The sequence below is a fragment of the Lathamus discolor genome, chromosome 2 (genome assembly GCF_037157495.1).
Source record: "Lathamus discolor isolate bLatDis1 chromosome 2, bLatDis1.hap1, whole genome shotgun sequence".
Lineage (NCBI taxonomy): Eukaryota > Metazoa > Chordata > Aves > Psittaciformes > Psittacidae > Lathamus > Lathamus discolor.
The window spans coordinates 64,669,341-64,685,929 of record NC_088885.1 but is presented as its reverse complement, the minus strand read 5'-3'; the positions used below and the strand labels follow the sequence as shown (position 1 = coordinate 64,685,929).

At 41.0% G+C, this 16,589-nt stretch overlaps 1 protein-coding gene across 6 annotated transcripts in view; it reads left to right on the top strand.

Annotated features, from left to right (window-relative positions):
- The first annotated feature begins 1,612 nt into the window (after nt 1-1,612).
- The window catches only part of CDKAL1 (CDK5 regulatory subunit associated protein 1 like 1), a 394,159-nt gene continuing 379,182 nt past the window's right edge, over nt 1,613-16,589 (top strand). For 2 of the 6 annotated variants that reach the window (XM_065667223.1, XM_065667218.1), the window contains exons 1-5: nt 1,613-1,698; nt 2,961-2,998; nt 3,099-3,148; nt 4,638-4,804; nt 7,861-7,973. In XM_065667223.1, the coding sequence (XP_065523295.1) occupies nt 3,116-3,148; nt 4,638-4,804; nt 7,861-7,973 (313 nt within the window). In that variant the 5' untranslated portion in view covers nt 1,613-1,698; nt 2,961-2,998; nt 3,099-3,115. Of the gene's footprint in view, nt 1,699-2,138; nt 2,248-2,960; nt 2,999-3,098; nt 3,220-4,637; nt 4,805-7,860; nt 7,974-16,589 lie in introns of those variants that run through there. The other 4 variants (XM_065667219.1, XM_065667220.1, XM_065667221.1 and 1 more) reach the window with 4 other exon arrangements.

Below are 16,589 nucleotides of genomic sequence, written 5' to 3'. Positions count from 1 at the left end.
ACAAAGGAAAATGTATCTTAAGCTGTAACAATGACTCTATCATGAGGCCAGGGTGATATTAATAGTGCTCAGTCCTGCCCAGAATGGTTTGTTCCTATAAGACTGATTTAAATGAAGTGCTTGTTTCTTTCTGTCCCAGTTCTCCTCTTCAAATCTCTCCTGTTACTTTGTTCTCATTGTTATCCCTTCTTTGCCTTTGAACGTTGTCAGATAAGTGTGACATAAAATAAGCGCCAGTTTTTAAGAAAAAGGAGAGGGAGGAGAAATTATGTTCATGGGTAGAAGTTGCCGAGTTTTATCTGCTAGCAGACCAATAGGCTTATTACAGAATACACTTGGGGTTTTCATTTACTTTCCCTCCAGTTTGAGGGAGACTATAATCTGCTATCTGGAGAATAAAATAACGATTCCAGAGGCTCCTTCTAAGAGGATAACTTGATGCTCAAAATGCTATCACAAGAAATGGTGACTTTAATATTCCATAGCAGCCTATGCTGAAGATGCAATATAAATAATCTTTCTAGATTAACTGTGTATACTAAAAACAAAGCAATAATATTATGCTCACCCTCTGTCACACTTTGGTCAAGGAAACTATACACTTAATAATCTGTCTGCTTAGAGCCTTAGCTTTAGCCATCCAAGTTTAAACACCCAGACTGATGTCTTCTAAAAATTAATCACAAAAGTTGCCCTTAGCCCTAATTGGAGGAAAACAATACCAGAAACTTTAGCCATCTCACATTAAATATTTTGATCATTGTCTTCCAGACTAAGCAGAAAAGTTGCTCCTGGCAATCTGTTTTGAGGGAATTACTGATTAAAAAAAAAGAAAAAAGTGTTGTGGACATAACAAGAATAAATAGCTCATCATTCATTTGGATCAGATACCTCAGAATCCAGCTGTTTTGACTGGACACACACTGACGGACCTAATTTCCAAACAAAATAAAGGCAAGTTTCCAAGGATTCGGGAAACTCGATCAGAGACTGCATGGCCGTGGTGCTCAGCAGCTACCCCGGCGCTGGTTATTTGTACTTCAAACACAGCCACGGCGCACTGCTGCGGGAAAATCCACTTTCCCCTGCACAGCTTCCCCGCAGGCTCACAGCTCCGCTGTTTCCAGCACAGCAGCACCCGATGCCGTGCGCACCCCAGCCTGGACAAGCCACCCGACCACCCCGGCCAAGGCGGCGCGGCCCTGCCCGGGGGCCCTGTTCGCTTTGAGGGCGGTGAGCCCGCAGCTCTTTCCAACCCTCCGAGAAGACGACCCTGGCACACCGGCCTCGCAGCGCCGCTCCCCGTTTCTCCCCCGCTCCCCGCCGGCAGCCAGGGCGGCCCGGCGCAGCGGCCGCGTTAGGGCTCCAATGCTCCTAGCAGCAGCCGCCACTGCCCACAGCTCCGGGTAGCCCTCCGCTCCCTCTGCTCTTCCCCTCGTATGGGAGTCCAACGGCGAGACAGCCGGCCCGCCCGTCAAACACCTCAGCGCTCTGGCGGCATGACGACCAACGCCGGGCTACCGGTGCCCCCGCCGTCGCGGGGCTACCCCGCAGCGCTCTGCGACCTCTTTTGGCTGCTGCCGGCCACCGTCTCGGCGCTGCAGCGCGCGCGGCTGCTAGAGGCGGGGCGTAGCGGCCGTGATGGCGGAACCTGGTTGAGGCTGCGTAGCGCCTGGCGGAGGAACGCATCAGGCGGAGGTACGTGTCAGGGATCGCGCTTCGCTCCTCTGTACCCGTACCCGTACCCGTACCCGTACCCTTCCCGGTTGTGGCGGTGAAGGCCGGGTATCCCCGGCCTGGCGCTGGCGGTGTCCGCTCTCATAGTGCTCCTGTGTCGTGTGGGGCCTCCGCGGGGATCCACGTTGAAGCCGGGGGAGGAGGTGACTCCTCTGACGGGAGCCCGCAGAGGCTTTAGCTGCCGGGTTGCTGCTCGGGGTCGGGTGATGTCGGCGGGTTGGAAGCCTGTTGAGGGGCTGGGCGCAGCTGGGCTCCAGGCTGGGACAGGCGACACCAGGCTGCCACTTGTTGGGGGTCACGGAATAAGCTGGCCCTGGGGCCCTGCGGTGAGCCGGGCTGAGTGGTGGGTCGGTTTTAGTTTATATTAATGCTACCCTTTCTGTCTGCGCTGCCTAAGCCTCAGGGTAAAAGCCTGGGGCTTTACCGGAGACACCTGTTGGCAAATGAATGAAAGAGCAGCCCTCTTCCACCTAGATGGAAGTTTTCTCAGTGGGAAGAAGTACTCTCTTGGTATGTGCAAGAAGATCGAGGAGGGGTGGCTGAAATTGACTAGAGCTAGGGAGGTTTTGTTTGTGGCAAGACGTTAAAGACACTTTTACTGTTTTTTATTTACTAACATTCATTTGTTAAAGAGAAACATGGAGTTCTGTAGGTGCAACTTGTCAGTATAAGAAGAACATGTTAATTTCTAGCTTTGTTATTGCCTCTTAGTCAGTCTGAGAGCGTAGCTGCAGGAATCGATGTTTATTTATTTGCTTGTGAAGGAGAGATTTCATGCTTGCATATGGAGCTAGTGTAGGTACTGAGTTATCCAGTCTAAAAAAACGTGTGTTTGCGCTTAAAAAACTCAAGTTGTGAACGTCTTAGCTAAAATTTACTGTTAATCTCTTTTCCTTCTTTCATTCAAAATTTTTAACTCCTGATGAAAGACAGAAATATATAAGTGGTCTAAAAGAACTTAAATATATCAGAGTTTTGACAAAAAGGACTATAAAAGAAGATTAAAAAAGACTACAGCCTCTGCTCAGGGAAGGGTGGGGAAAACTTGGCCACTGTTCCACTTTGTCAGCCAGTCAGCATGTGTACCTACTAATAAATAAGGTCAGACTGAGCAAGAAATGTATTTCTGCAAAGGGAAGATGAATACTTGAAGGGTAATAAAATGAACTCATAGTTTCCTATTTGCTAGTTCTACTCATTCATGCCATATCTTTTTTCGCCAGGAATATTATCCAAGAGGAGTTAAACCTTGATGAAAAAGGTATGAATTTTATTTTAGCTATATTCTTTCTTTAGTGAAATAAAAATAACTAAAAAAAAAATTACTAAATAAAATGAACTAAGCTTATTTATTTTGCCAGCTGCTCCATTATATCAGATGTTTTTCTGGAAGAGAGAAGAAAACAACAAGGCAACTTTTTTTCCTTTCCTGTATTGGGTTGATAACTTTTCCTGTTTGTACGTACTTACTGCTGGTATAAGGTAATATAAGGGATGTCACCTCCCCCCGGTGTTCTTCATTGCTGGAGTTTTTCACAGCTTTTTATATTTGTTCATCCTTTGCTGTGTTATTTTATAGATGCTGAGAGCTAGATGAATGCTTAAATGCTTAAGTTTGTAGATGCATCTTCCTTGAGACATCATTATATTCCTTTTAACTTAAATGCAGATGTGTAATTGTTCAGGTTAATTTGAAGTATATCTTGCAAGGTTGACTGAATGACTCATACTGGGAAAGTGCACAGGTGTTTAACTTCTTTTATCCTAGGATAATTCAGTTGCAACAGTTGAAAGTATTCTGTATGCCAGTAGCCTGAATTTTCTGTTCCAGAAATCTGGCTTTAAGGAAATAAATGGATTTGGTTTTTTTTTTCTTCACTGTCAGTTAGTAAATTGTTGTATTTTCCCTCTAAAATCTGTGAAATGCGCTTGTGTGATTTCCGTAGTAAGCTGTTGAGACATCTACAAAACCAAGTTTCCAGTAGTAAATCAGACTTTATTCTGATTAAGAATTACGTACAACAAGGTGTGAGATGTGTGATTACTGCAGTAACATTTTTTAGAGTCTCCTTTAGCAAATAACTTCTCCCCCGAAAACTGATCTGGATCTTGAGATTTGCTGGGAGATACATATATGCACTTTCTTGTGGAAGATCTAGTTAGATCTTAGTAGTCTTCTAGTATGTCATACAAGACAGATGATAATCTAGTTATTTTATGTTAGCTAGGTATAGTTGTTTAACATCTCGTACCCGAGGACATGAACTTTTATTTTGCTGTCCTGATGAATGAAGTAATTCAAATGAAAGGCCTGTAAGATCAGGAATTCTAGGGGTAGTTTGGTTTACAGTAGGTCAATGGAGACATACTGGAATACTGTGCAGGTGGTTTTGGCACATACACACACACACATACACATACACACACAAGAGGAGCCAGAACAGCCAGCCTCTGAAGTAGGCACTTGAATGTTGCGTTTTTCATTCTTCTCCTGAGATGAGCGGAAGCATATCTTATCACATAACATGAACTCATTATTTCACTAGTTCCTGACACAATTAAGAATACTTGTATCTTAGATATATCATGTCAAGGAAGGTGCAGGATTTTTATTTTGATTAGAAGATGACAAGGTACAGATGACTAAAAAAAGGATTTATATGGTTTATGGCTTTCTGCCTGCCTGTGTTTGAGATCTGGAGAGAAGAGGGCATCGGGAAATATCTCTGCGTAGTCAGTTGTTTTTCGTGTGCCCAGTATCCCTTGTATGTACAATATATAGCAGGTGTGTATAGAAATATATTAGACTTTTCTTCATGAGAACATATATGCTGGATACTAGGCCTTGGTTTTGTATTCAAATGTTTGCTAATACCAGTTTTCTCTATTACATCTTGAAGATGCCTGCTGCCTGTGATTCGGTGCTTGAAGATATTGAAGATATTGTGTCGGCAGAAGACTTGAAACCACATGATAGGCAATTTGTAAGGAAGAATGTTTTTCCAAAAGTACGAAAACGCAATTCACAAAAAAATAATCAGACAGATGATGATCCCCCAAGTGACAGGTAAATTCTTCCTTCAACTGTATCTTGTTGCTTTTCTCTTGCATGCATTGTCAGCTTTTAAAACTACGGTGGAAGGTTCTCTTATCTCGTAATGGAAAATTTGCATACAAGATAAAAATTAGTAAAACAGCATTTATAAAATGTAGTGATAATGAATAATAAATCCTAAGCCAATTGCTTGTCCTTGACAGACTTTCTGTAGAAATCAGTTATGACTGAGATGCTGATCAATGGAGTAATCAGACTGGGAAAAATGGTTTTATGTGTAAGACATTTCTGAAAAATGGTCGTCTTCACCTTGATGACCTAAACAGCAGCTGAGCTATTAAAAATGCAGCCCTGGAGTAGCCTTTTGACTACTGGAATGAGATCTGGAATAAGAAATATGAACAGAATTCTGAGAGTCATAAAAGGCTTGAGGTTGACAACGACCTCTGGAGGTCACAGTGTCCAAAACCCCTGCTCGAGCAGGGTCACCAAGGGTTAGTTGGCCAGGGTTGTGCGTAGGTAATTTTTGAATAAGGGGAATTTTTTTTTTGTGGCAAGACATTAAAGACACTTCGTTTTTATTTACTAACATTCCTTTTTTTTAGAGATAAACAACTTTCTGTAGGTACAGCTTGATAGTTTAAGAAGAATCTAGAAGATCAGTTTGCAGAGGAACTTGAACAGCCTGGTCTAGTGGGAGGTGTCCCTGCCCATCGCAGGGGGTTGGAACTAGATGATCTTTAAGGTCCTTTCCAACCTAAATGTGCTATGATTCTGTGAATATCTTTAAAGAGGGAGCCTCCACCACCTCCCTGGGTAACCTGTACTTATGCTTGGTCACCATCATAGTGAAAAAGTGTTACCTGATGTTCAGAGGGAATCTCCCTTGTGTCAGTTTGTCCTGTTGCCTCTAGTCTAGTTGATGAGCACTGATGAAGAGAGCCTGGCTCCATTCTCTTTGCACTGTCCCATAAGTTATTTCTGTGTGTTGGTAAGATTCCCATGAGCGTTCCCTTCTCCAGGCTGAACAGCTCTAGCTCTCTCAGCCTGTCCTTCTATGAGAAATACTGCAGTTCTTTAACTGTCTTCATGGCTGTTTGTTGGACTGTCTGCCTGTCTGCAGTACGTCCATATTTTGTGGGTGCATGCCGTCAGGACTGAGGAACTTACATATGTTCAGTTTACTGAAGTGTCCCTGACCTGATCCTCTTCCACCAAGGGCACGTCTTCCTTGCTTCAGTCTTTCCACCTGATTTCTGGAACATGGGATTTCCAAACGATGTACTTTTTGTATATACCTCCTGAAGTGATACAGTGAAACTTCTTTCAAAGTTACTGTTTTATTTCAGTGGAAATAGTATGCAGTAACTATGGAGTATATTTTGGCATTTTTCCTTCTTGTGATTCCCGTAAGAACAGAATCAATTGTCTGCTGCAGTGGGATTGATGAGAGCATGTCTTCCATGCATAGGAAATACAATTTTGTTTTTCCATTACTGTTCAAAAGACATTTTGCAAGTGTAACAATGCACACTTCTGTGAAACCCCATAAAAGTGCATTGACCCTATTCAACCAGGAGTGTATATAGAGCTGAATTGATGGTCTACAGATACTTCACAGTAGCACTCTATTCTCCTAAGTAGTCAGGTACGGTATATTTATCTAACAGGCTGTGATTGAGTGTTTTTGACCCAAGAAAGCATATTGAGTGCATGTTGTTTAGACAGCAGAAAGTCTAAATACAGTGTACATGTGCAACATGTGTTGCACACATCTACTTAATGATCATTAATCTTCCATCAACAAATCCCTGTTTCTAGATAGGGGAAGTATCTTCGAAAAAAGAAACGTGGAGAGGGGGAAGATGTGGGCAAGGCAAAGGATTGTGTTCCAGGATGTGTGTTCTTGCACTGGCATCGGTAGCTCACTGACACAGTTATCCCAGGAGTTTCAGTGGGAGCTTTTTCCAGAATTTTTTGTTGGTTCTTAACTAATTGTGTGTGCTAGCTCCATGGTGCATATCTGCCATGCTGTCATGCTTCTATGGCCTAGAAGAGTCGATACGAGCTTTCAGTTGTCTGTGTGGCTAGTGGCATGCTTAAGCTAAGAATTTATACATGGCTTGCATGAGAGGGAACTAAAATCAATGGGTGACATAATATAAAAGGGCTGCAGTTTAGCTCTAACTGCTGGTGGCCTGATTTCAGAGCAGTCACTTTTTAAATGATATGATAATTTTCAGAGAGTTGTTTGTTTTTTAATGTAACTGCAGTGTACTGAATCTCTTCTTATCCTACAGCTCTCGTACCTTCTCCATTCTAAAATTCTTTTCTTGCTGCTTGTGCTTTCTTGACCCTGGCCAACAACTGGGCAGCTGCCCAGCTACTCACTCACCCCTTTTCCCAGCAGGCTGGGGAGAGAATTGGAAGAGCAAAAGCAAGAAAACTTGTGGGTTGAAATAAAGAAAGCTTAAGTGAAGGAAAGAGTAGGGAAAAACCCCAGGTGATGCAAGAGCCACCTCCTAGAAACAGACAGATGCCCAGCCAGTCTCAGAACAATGGCTAGTTTGAAAAGACCAAGCCCCCACTTTTTTATTACTGAGCATGATGTCATCATATGGTTTATCTTTTTGGTTAATTTTGTTCAGCCGTTCTGTCCATGTTGCTTCCAAAGCTGTTGTCTGTCTCCAGCCTGCTTATGGTGGGATGGAGCACAGTGGGAAACGGGTTTTGGTGCTGTGCAGTCACGGGTTTTGGTGCTGTGCAGTCATTGTTCAACAATAACTAAACCACAGGTCTGTTATCAACACGATTTTGATCACAAACACAAAACACAGCACCACACAGGTTGCCATGGAGAGAGTTAACTCTATCCTAGCCAGACTTAAAATCCATTACAAGAAAATAATGTGATTATGGTGATCTTACCCAGCTGTTGTAGTGGTGGTACTATTTGTGTAGGTTACTTTATATTTGGATAATTACTGTTAATTAAGTCTGCTCAATGGGCTTATAGGGGAACCTTGTTCATCTTTTAACTTGCCTTTTTCATTCATTTTACTTAACAGCATTATTCCTGGTGCTCAGAAAATCTGGATTCGTACATGGGGATGTTCTCACAATAATTCGGATGGTGAATATATGGCTGGACAGCTGGCTGCATATGGATACAAAATTACAGGTAATAATAGTGGACAGATAGCATAATTCAGTTTTTTTGGGGTGAATGTTCAGAGCTGTCAAGCTGTCATCAAATGTTTTTAGTCTCAATTAAACTTCTTTAAAACCCCTTTTGCTCCCTTTCTGATTTGAAGGTGAGGAGATAAAAGTGTTTTCTTGGCATTTAGCAGAATGATTACAAGAGTGCTTTCAGAATGGTTAGATTTTCCTGGCAGAGCAGCTGTCTAAGAGGTGTCATGCAGTGCCTTTTGTGGGCATTTTGCTAGCTAAACTTAATTGGAAAGTTTACATAAGAGTGGGAGGGAGAGATAATTTTTGGGCAGAATCTAGCTGGTTGTCTGATTGTAATTGGTGGAACCCAAGTGAGAGAGAAAGAGAGGGAGGAAGGAAGTGTATTGTCACTTAGTGATGTGTGTGTTTGCTGCTGGAGCAGAGGTGAACTGCACCATATGAATGATCCTTCGATGGAAGTGGGATGATACAGGATTTTATCTTGTATGTACATCAAAGAGAGCTGAAAATACTATTTCTCCTTTTCTTCCAAATACTTTACAATGGTCTCTGTCACCTTGTTCTGCCTCTACAGTCCTAAACAAAAAAACCCAAACTCGTGGTTTTGCTGGCCATGTTTAATCTCCTTGATGCAAAATGCATTGGAGGGTGAGGGAGAACTCTAAAATGCTGAAAATATGGAGAATTATTACCTGACTACTTATGAGTAGTCAAAAATTAAAATTTTATCCCTTAGTTCAAGTTTTGGTCTGTCTTGCATTTAAAATTGTTTCCTGGTTATACTGAAAGACTTCAAAGTTGTTTTTCCTGACATATTGCTAAAAGTATTTTATGCTTCATTTTGTAGAATGCTTGTTTCTTTTTTTTTTTGGAGCATCTCGTGATATTGCTAAGCAGTTACATTTTATTTCCTTTTTGCAGTTGATCTTTCTGTATTTATTGAAGTAGAAACTAGATACTCAATTATTCAAGTGCTGAACTATTTTAGGTAACCCAGGTGATATTTTAATTTGTAGTGCACCTCTGGAGTAGGTGTGCTCTTTTCACAGACTAATGGAGTGCTGGTCCAAAATGCCTGATTTGTGATAGCAGTACGACTGCAAATGAATTCTTGGTTTTGCTTTATTGTGGCTTGCTTAAATTAAACTTCTCTTTTCCTTGATTTTTCTAATGCATAGTATTCCAGAAGCTACTTCTGGCTTGTGAAGGTTCGGTGGCTGTCCCATGGTGTTTGAATTCTACTGGGATAAATGTAGGAAAGATGGAGTGAAGCAAAGGGGGAAAAAAAAAATAAAATAGGTACCTTCTCTTTTTAGCGAATTAAGTGTTCATAACCTTAGGATAGAAATAAGTCTACATCTAGAATCTAAAACTGAGAACTGAAGACTGAATAAAAGTTTTGGTACCTGGGATAGAAGTACCTATAGAGTAATTCTGGTAATTGTGTATGAAACTGACTGCTAGTTTCTGGTCATTATTAAATCAGTGTCTTGCTTTTGTTCACTTGTGTGTATGTATATGCTTACATTAAATGAAACAAACAAGGAAACCCCAATGCTGAGGTGGTAGGTGGAAATTACCTAGTCTGCTTTCTTCTTTGTGAAATTAGGTAACTTCAAGTTGGTATATTTAAGGACCTCTGAAAAGTTCATTTTTGTTCAGTAGAACAAAAATATTGGCTACAAATTCTGGCTAAAGTGAATTTTTACAAATCCATCTATTTAATATTCTTTATAGGCTGTCAGTGAAGCTGTAACTCAGTGCAACTATTGCAAGTATGATAGCTGTATGTGAGAATATGTGCTCAATGTAATGATGCTTCTGGCCACAAGTGTGCATGGAAGTGCTCTGTTACTGCTTGGTTTGCCAATAATGTGTCTCAGGGTTTCACACTGGGATTGATCTATTTAATGTCTTTAACGGACTTGGAAGACAGGATGTGATGTACCTTCAACAAGTTTGCAGACTATGCCAAAGTGGGGGAAGTGGTTGACAGGCTGGAAACCTGTGCTGTGGTTCAGAGAGACCTTGGCAGGCTAATGCAAGCCATATGTTTTTTAGCAAAGGCAAATGCAAAATCCTACGGTTGGCATAACCCCAGCTAGTGGTAAAGGTGAGGGTGGGCGGGCAGACTCTCTGGAAAGCATCTTTGTGGAAAAAAGATTTTTAGGATTGAGGTTGACAAGAATTGAACATGAGTCAGCGATGTACACTTGTAGCAAGAAAAGGCAAACTGCATCCTGGGCTGTGTTAGCAAAAGTGCAGCCAGCAGGTCTGGGAAGGTGATCCTTCAGCAAGCTTGTGTGGTACTTGTGAGATGGCATTGGGAATGCTGTGTCCAGTGATAGTTTTGCGCTCCCTAAGAAAAGAGACAAGTTAGTTTAGTGGAGTGAGTTCAGTGCAGGGCCACCAAGATGCTTTGGGAGCACATGGTGTAGAAGAGACTGGGAAGACTGACTTTCTTCAGCCTTAAGAGGAGAAGACACATGGAAGTTCCTACTTGTAGATAGCAATACCCAGTACTAGGGTACAGAGGAAATGGAGTCAACTGCTTGTTAAAGGTATGCAGTGACAACAAAAGACAACAGTCTTCCTTTTGACAAAGTGGCAGTTAAGCTTTTTGGCATCTGGTGCATTTCTTGCTGCTCATGCTGTCAAAAAGAATATGCTAATATAGAAAGTTTCCCGATGTTTCTTGAGTATCTCTTGTCAATCCCTTTTTAAGAAAGCTTTTTTTTTTTTTTTTTTTTATAGTAAGTCATCTGGGAAGTTCAGATAGAATCTTAAGAATAGATTTAATCTCTTGTTTTACACAGTGAAATAGTATTGCTTAACATAATTTCAAGAAATGTCTGAAATTTTGATTAAAGTTAATATTGTTTACACTATTTCAAAGATAATAGAATGTTTCACAAGAGCTTTTCTCTAATTCAGTGCCTCTCAGTTGCTAGAATTTGTTAGTTTATGACTGTTACAAACTTGAGGAAAAGTTAGAAATATTCCTTAAGGTAAAGATGGTTGTCACAGGGTCCCAAACAGCTGTTACTTACAAGTGTTGATTAGCCTGCTTCCTAAGCTTTTGAATCAGCAGTTATTGAAGGGATGCTGTAGTAAAGTTCTTGTTCTAAGAAATAAAATGTGAGCTTTACTTGCATTTACTAGTCCATTGTAAGGGAAATGGTCAAGTACTGTTTCTAGTCTCTTTTATGTAAGATTGAAACAAAAAAAAAAAAGGAAGCAGTATCAGACTTTCATTGCTAACTAGAAGTTGTAATATACAACCTGCCTTGTAAGTTGATTTAGCTGAAAGTAACAGTGATATAATGAATGTCTTCTAATTATAGAAATAAATCTTCATGACTTGTTGCAAAAATCTAATTCTCACACCGTTTCTTACCCCTTTTTATTGTATGGATTCTCTGCTGTTCTTGATTTGAACTCTGGTCAGGAGAAGCTTAAGTGCGTGTGTGTCCATTTTGCTTTTCATCTGTTTAAAAATGTTCTTTCTATACAAACACCCTTTGTTACTTTCAGGAGTGGCTCTATCCAAAGGTGAAAACTGGGGTGCTACAGTTTTTCACCACAAAGACTACTTCTATCTGGGGCAAGAGCACAGTGTGAACTGGCAATATACAGATGCTCCAATAACAGCAATAGTGATTAAAAATCAGGAGCTGCATCAGCTTAAAAAATGGCAAAAGGAAGCCATCTGAAGAGCTGAACCTATTTTGGTATCTGCTTTTACAGTGTGAAGGTAGGCAGTGTTCTGAACAAATCTTGCATACCATCCTGTGGGAACACAAAGCTTCTTTTGTTAGTCTGAGCCACACAGAAATGTGTGGACCAGCTGCTATCAGTGTGGGGCTGTACTGTGCTACTTGTTCATGTTCTGAAAACAGTGTAGCTGATGGAGGCTTTAATGGTTCTAAAACTGGTTTTGGTTTCTTGGCAGCATGACTCCCTGTATTAGATATGCCTGCAGACCTACTAGAGTGCTCCCTTTGACATACACCCTGGAGGAAGAAACTCATGGTACAGACAAGTAATGCCTTCTGTGAAAGAGAGGAAGTTGGTGAGCTGGGAGCTCTCAAATACCAGATGTTTGGGAAGGGAATTCAGTATGTATGCCACTTAACAGTATTTTCTCTCTGAAAAAAGGAACCAAACATGTATAGTCACACAGCGAATTATTCGATTCCTGAAGTGGGTAGTCATGTTGGCATTTATTGGCATCTGTAGGTTTCTGTTTCTATGAAATGAATGCTTTTTGATCCAGCCTTCTGGAATCCCTTTTGACAGATCAAGCAGTTAGGTATGTTTATTGTGATAATTGTTTTTGGATTGCGGCTTTTCAGGTCCAAAGCCTCAGTCATTGTAAAACATGCTGGTGGAGTTGGGGCAGGGGGAGGAGGGGAGACCCTACCAGTTACTTAGAAATGCCAGAAGAGTAGACTGTGACTTTCCTTTTATGAACAGGAAGCAAAAAGTGGTATTAAACATTCAGTGAAGCTAAACCAGTAAAAGCTTATCTGCACTAACCTTTTTTTTTTTTTTTTTCCTTTGGAAATAAATGCTAACATGGAACTTTTCCTGGCTGTAGCATGGGATTACAGAAGCAGAAAGGGGTGGAGTTGTTCTGTTGCTAATTCAGTGGCCTTGGCTTTGATTTAGCACATGGAAACTGTTATATTATAGGTCCTTAGCTTTACTTGTGCAGTTTTAGACTAGTTTTTGTTCAGGCATCGGTTTTACTGTCTCATGCAATTTTCTGTAAGATTGTTGGATGGAAAGATGCTGTATTTTTCACAGGTTCCTTCCTGTGCCTGTCAGAGAGCTTACTCTGTTACTGTGATTATGGTATTTGTTGGCGGAACTTTGATCAGTGAGATTTGCCAGTTGCTATTGAAGCTTAGTATTTATAGTCCTTGTTATATATCTTGCAACTCTGAAGTTCAATGTGCAGAGAGTTTATGTATTTCTCTAAAGCAAGTATCAATATTTTGAAATACTGTTAGAAATTATCTGTGTTTTTCATTGCGTCTTCTATTTGTTAATTTTCTAAACTCTTATCAGTTCTGTTTACCAGTGGATATAACAGAGGTACCCTTAAGACTGTCCCTCTGCTCAAAAAGCAAATTTGAGTAGAAGAAAGAAGGAAAAAGACAAAAGAAGGAAAAAATGCTCTGATCTACTTTACACCTGACATTGAAAAGAAGACAGATGTAGAAGGAAACGTGCTTAGTCTGCAGTTGAAAAAGCAGATAAGGTGCTATAAACTCATACAGACTTTAGCATTCAAAGACATTGCATAATGTGCATTATGCTGCATAAACGATGCTTTCTTAGACTTTGGCCATCCCCATACAGATACAGCAGAGCATGCTGCAGCATCCATTTTATTCATCCAAGTGAAAAATAAAGGAAATTACTAGGACTGTTCAGGTGTTGACTCTTGATTTGTGAATTGCAATTCAGAATATGGTGTTTTAAGGGTTGTTTAAAAAGTACTTTTCTACTGCACAATAAAATTTTAATTATTTTCGTTTTTGATTCATTTTTTTGTCCTCAAGTGGAGATCTCTTAAACAGGTTACTATGTTCTGCACATTTGTTAACTTAAAATAAGCTCTCTGCTACCTGTGTAGTGCTTGATGCAGTATTTTGACTCAGGGTCTGCTGTTTTCCTGTGTATGCTTTTAGTTGCTCAGCATTGGCAATTGGTCTTTCCCTTTTCCTCTCTCTCCCCTGCTGATAATGCTTCTCTGTTGTTTCATCAGTATCATGTAAAAGGTAGTGATTACTGTGTAATTTTGGGGTGCTATGAGCCATCCTCATTATGAGGTATTTTTAGTGTTCTTTTTTTAAGCTAAAAGACAAATCTTTATTAGCTGCTCTGTAAGTGCTTGATATTTAGCCTTATCAGAGAATTCAAGTTTAGTCTTAGCTTTTAGATTTGTGCTTTTCAGATGTTGTGATTGCAGTGACAGTTTAGGGGGAAAAAAGATGCTTTAGAACCTTTTTTTTGGGGGGGGGGGGGGGGTTTGTGGGGGGGAAGTGTATGGGGAGTGGCTTAAATACATATAGTAACCCAAAGGACTTTTCTGGTGATGAGAGGCATTTCTGTTTTCTCTGAAAACACTGTAGTGGTGAAACTCAATCTCTGAAGCAGCTGAGCAGTGTAAAAAAAGTGAACCGAGGTGTAAATCCTGTGGTGTTCTGTACCCTTACTGAAGAATTCTTTAATTGTTTATAACTCGTAGAGTCACAATCCTGTATGACTTTTGCATTGCTTGATAGCCTTCCTTGCATAACTACTACTGCAACAGCATTCTTTTTTCAGATTCAAACTGTCTGCTAATCTGGAGAATAGGAGCTTACAGTTGTTGATACTGAGAGAGGCAGTAAAGTAACTTCTCTAAACTGCTGGCAAAACAAGAGAATTGTCTTAACAGTTCCACCTGTATGGTCTCCTGCTTTCAGAAGGTCTATGTTGCTGCTTGTTACAAGTTTGCTTTGTGCTTTGGTTCTTTGTGCTTGGGCCTTTAAACTCTCCTCTGGCAAGCACAGTAAGTGTGTGAATGTTTGGGATGTGGGTGTGGTGGGTGTTGTTATGTTTAGTCTCCGCCTTTTACTGCTGCTGAAATAATTGCCACAGTTGAATTTACCAAGAGCCATTTTACAAGGAGATGTAAGAGCTCTTGTCATCTGTTGAGAATCTGAAACTTTTATGGTGAGATGTTAAGAGGATGAGGAGAGAGTGTGAGATGAGACAGAAGGTGTTATTCCTCGGATGGAGAATGGAATTGCATTAATGTAGACTATCAAGAATTCACGGTTCTTTGGGGGGAACACAGGTATTCCCAGTGCAGCCTGAAGTGTCCTATAAGGCAGTGACTGGGAGGGTGAGTTGGGGTGCTGTCCTGCAGTGTAGTTAATACATCATGCTGTGGCTTATCTGCAGTGCATGTTACTTAGGTCCCTGTAAAGTAGTGTATAATTGTGGGTTTGGCAGCTGTGTATTACTGCTCCTGTGTTCCCTGTAAAACTTTCTAGCCCTTGTGTGGCTAGAGTTCTGTTACTTACCACTTCTGACTTGTAGCACAGCACTAGATACGTGACCTCCAGCTCGGTTTCCTCAGCATCAATTTCTTATTCCTGTGAGGCAACTTTCTGTTAAGTGGGGTACTAGCTTTAAGGATGTTTTCTGTGTTACGGGCTAGAACTCCTCTAATTCTCAAACTGCAAAACGTTTTCTCTGTTTATGGGGGGACTGGAAAGAGCTAGTATGTGTGTTTTTCCCCTCAGATTTCCTGTATTGCTGCCATTAGAGCTTGATCTGACAAGTGTGTACTGTTTGCTTTATCCCATTAAAAGTAATCTATTTTACAGCCCATCTAAGAATTGTTAGGGGTTTTGTTCCCCACTTTTAGTGCTTTCCTTTCACAGTCACAGGGCTAGTGAATGAAAGCTGGGAGGTGGCCTGGGAGCCTAAATAAAATCCTACATGCACAGTAATTTCAGAGACACTTGTACAGAGCCTACATAGGTAAACTTAAGCAGGTGTACATTCCTAGGGTTAATTCTAGTGGCAGATCAATTGGTTGAATGCTCTTGTGGTTGTGCAGTAAGGTTTAGTTCTGGCAGTGCTGAGCTTCATGTAGTACAGAAGAATGAATTTGAAAAGGATTGAACTGTGAAAGGCAAATTTCAACTTCTGGTAGCATGCATCCTTCTGTTTTGAGCGTGTCCCTGTAGTAGATGGTTAAGCAATCAGTAAATGAAGCATAAATAGCAGTGATGAAGTGAGCTTACCATAGACTCACAGGTGATGTGCAGCTTCATAGAGTGCTCTACTGAGGCATTAGCCTCGCATATCTCTTGATTCTTTGTGCTACAAGTAATAATTCATAGACTATTAATAAAAGCTAATGAGAGAACAGGCCAGATCTACTGATTTTACTCTCATGTAGAAACAAGATCATGTTTTGGTCAGGAGCACTTGTAGGAGCCCCTGAAAAAGACTTGCTTGTTACCCTCAGTGACTGGGGAGTAGTGGAGGAGGTTTAATGTTTCCTGCAGGTACTTGCTAGAATTTGGCTACAGTTTCATTTGCGAGGAAAGCCAAAGCTTAGCTGCCAGCTCCTTTTGGGACACTGCTGGTTGGGATGAAGTTCTCTGAACTTGCTATAGTCAGCCTTTGCTGTACAGCTTTGCATTAAGATGCTTTTAATATATTATGGGAATGTTTTTTTGGCAGTTGTAGTGTGAATGCCTGTGCACAATCCAGTTGCTGTTGCTTTATGTTGTTCCAGGGAGGTGAGCTGATGTGAGGCAGGCCTAAGTGAGTTAGTTTCTGGCGTGTTGCTGATAAGAATTTCGAAGGTAGCGCAACTGATCTTGAACTGTGCTGTGTCTTCAAATACATGGCATTAACCTATACTGTTCTCTTCCTGTCAGGCCCGAGGGTATGTGAAGAAAAGACTGCCTTGTGGTTATGGGGGCTGACTGGAGACAGTAGAAACTCCCTAAACAGATAGGAGACACAAATTAGTTTTGGTGCTTTTCCTCTTTGATGGGGGCAAATAAAGTACTTTCTCTCCCTCCCT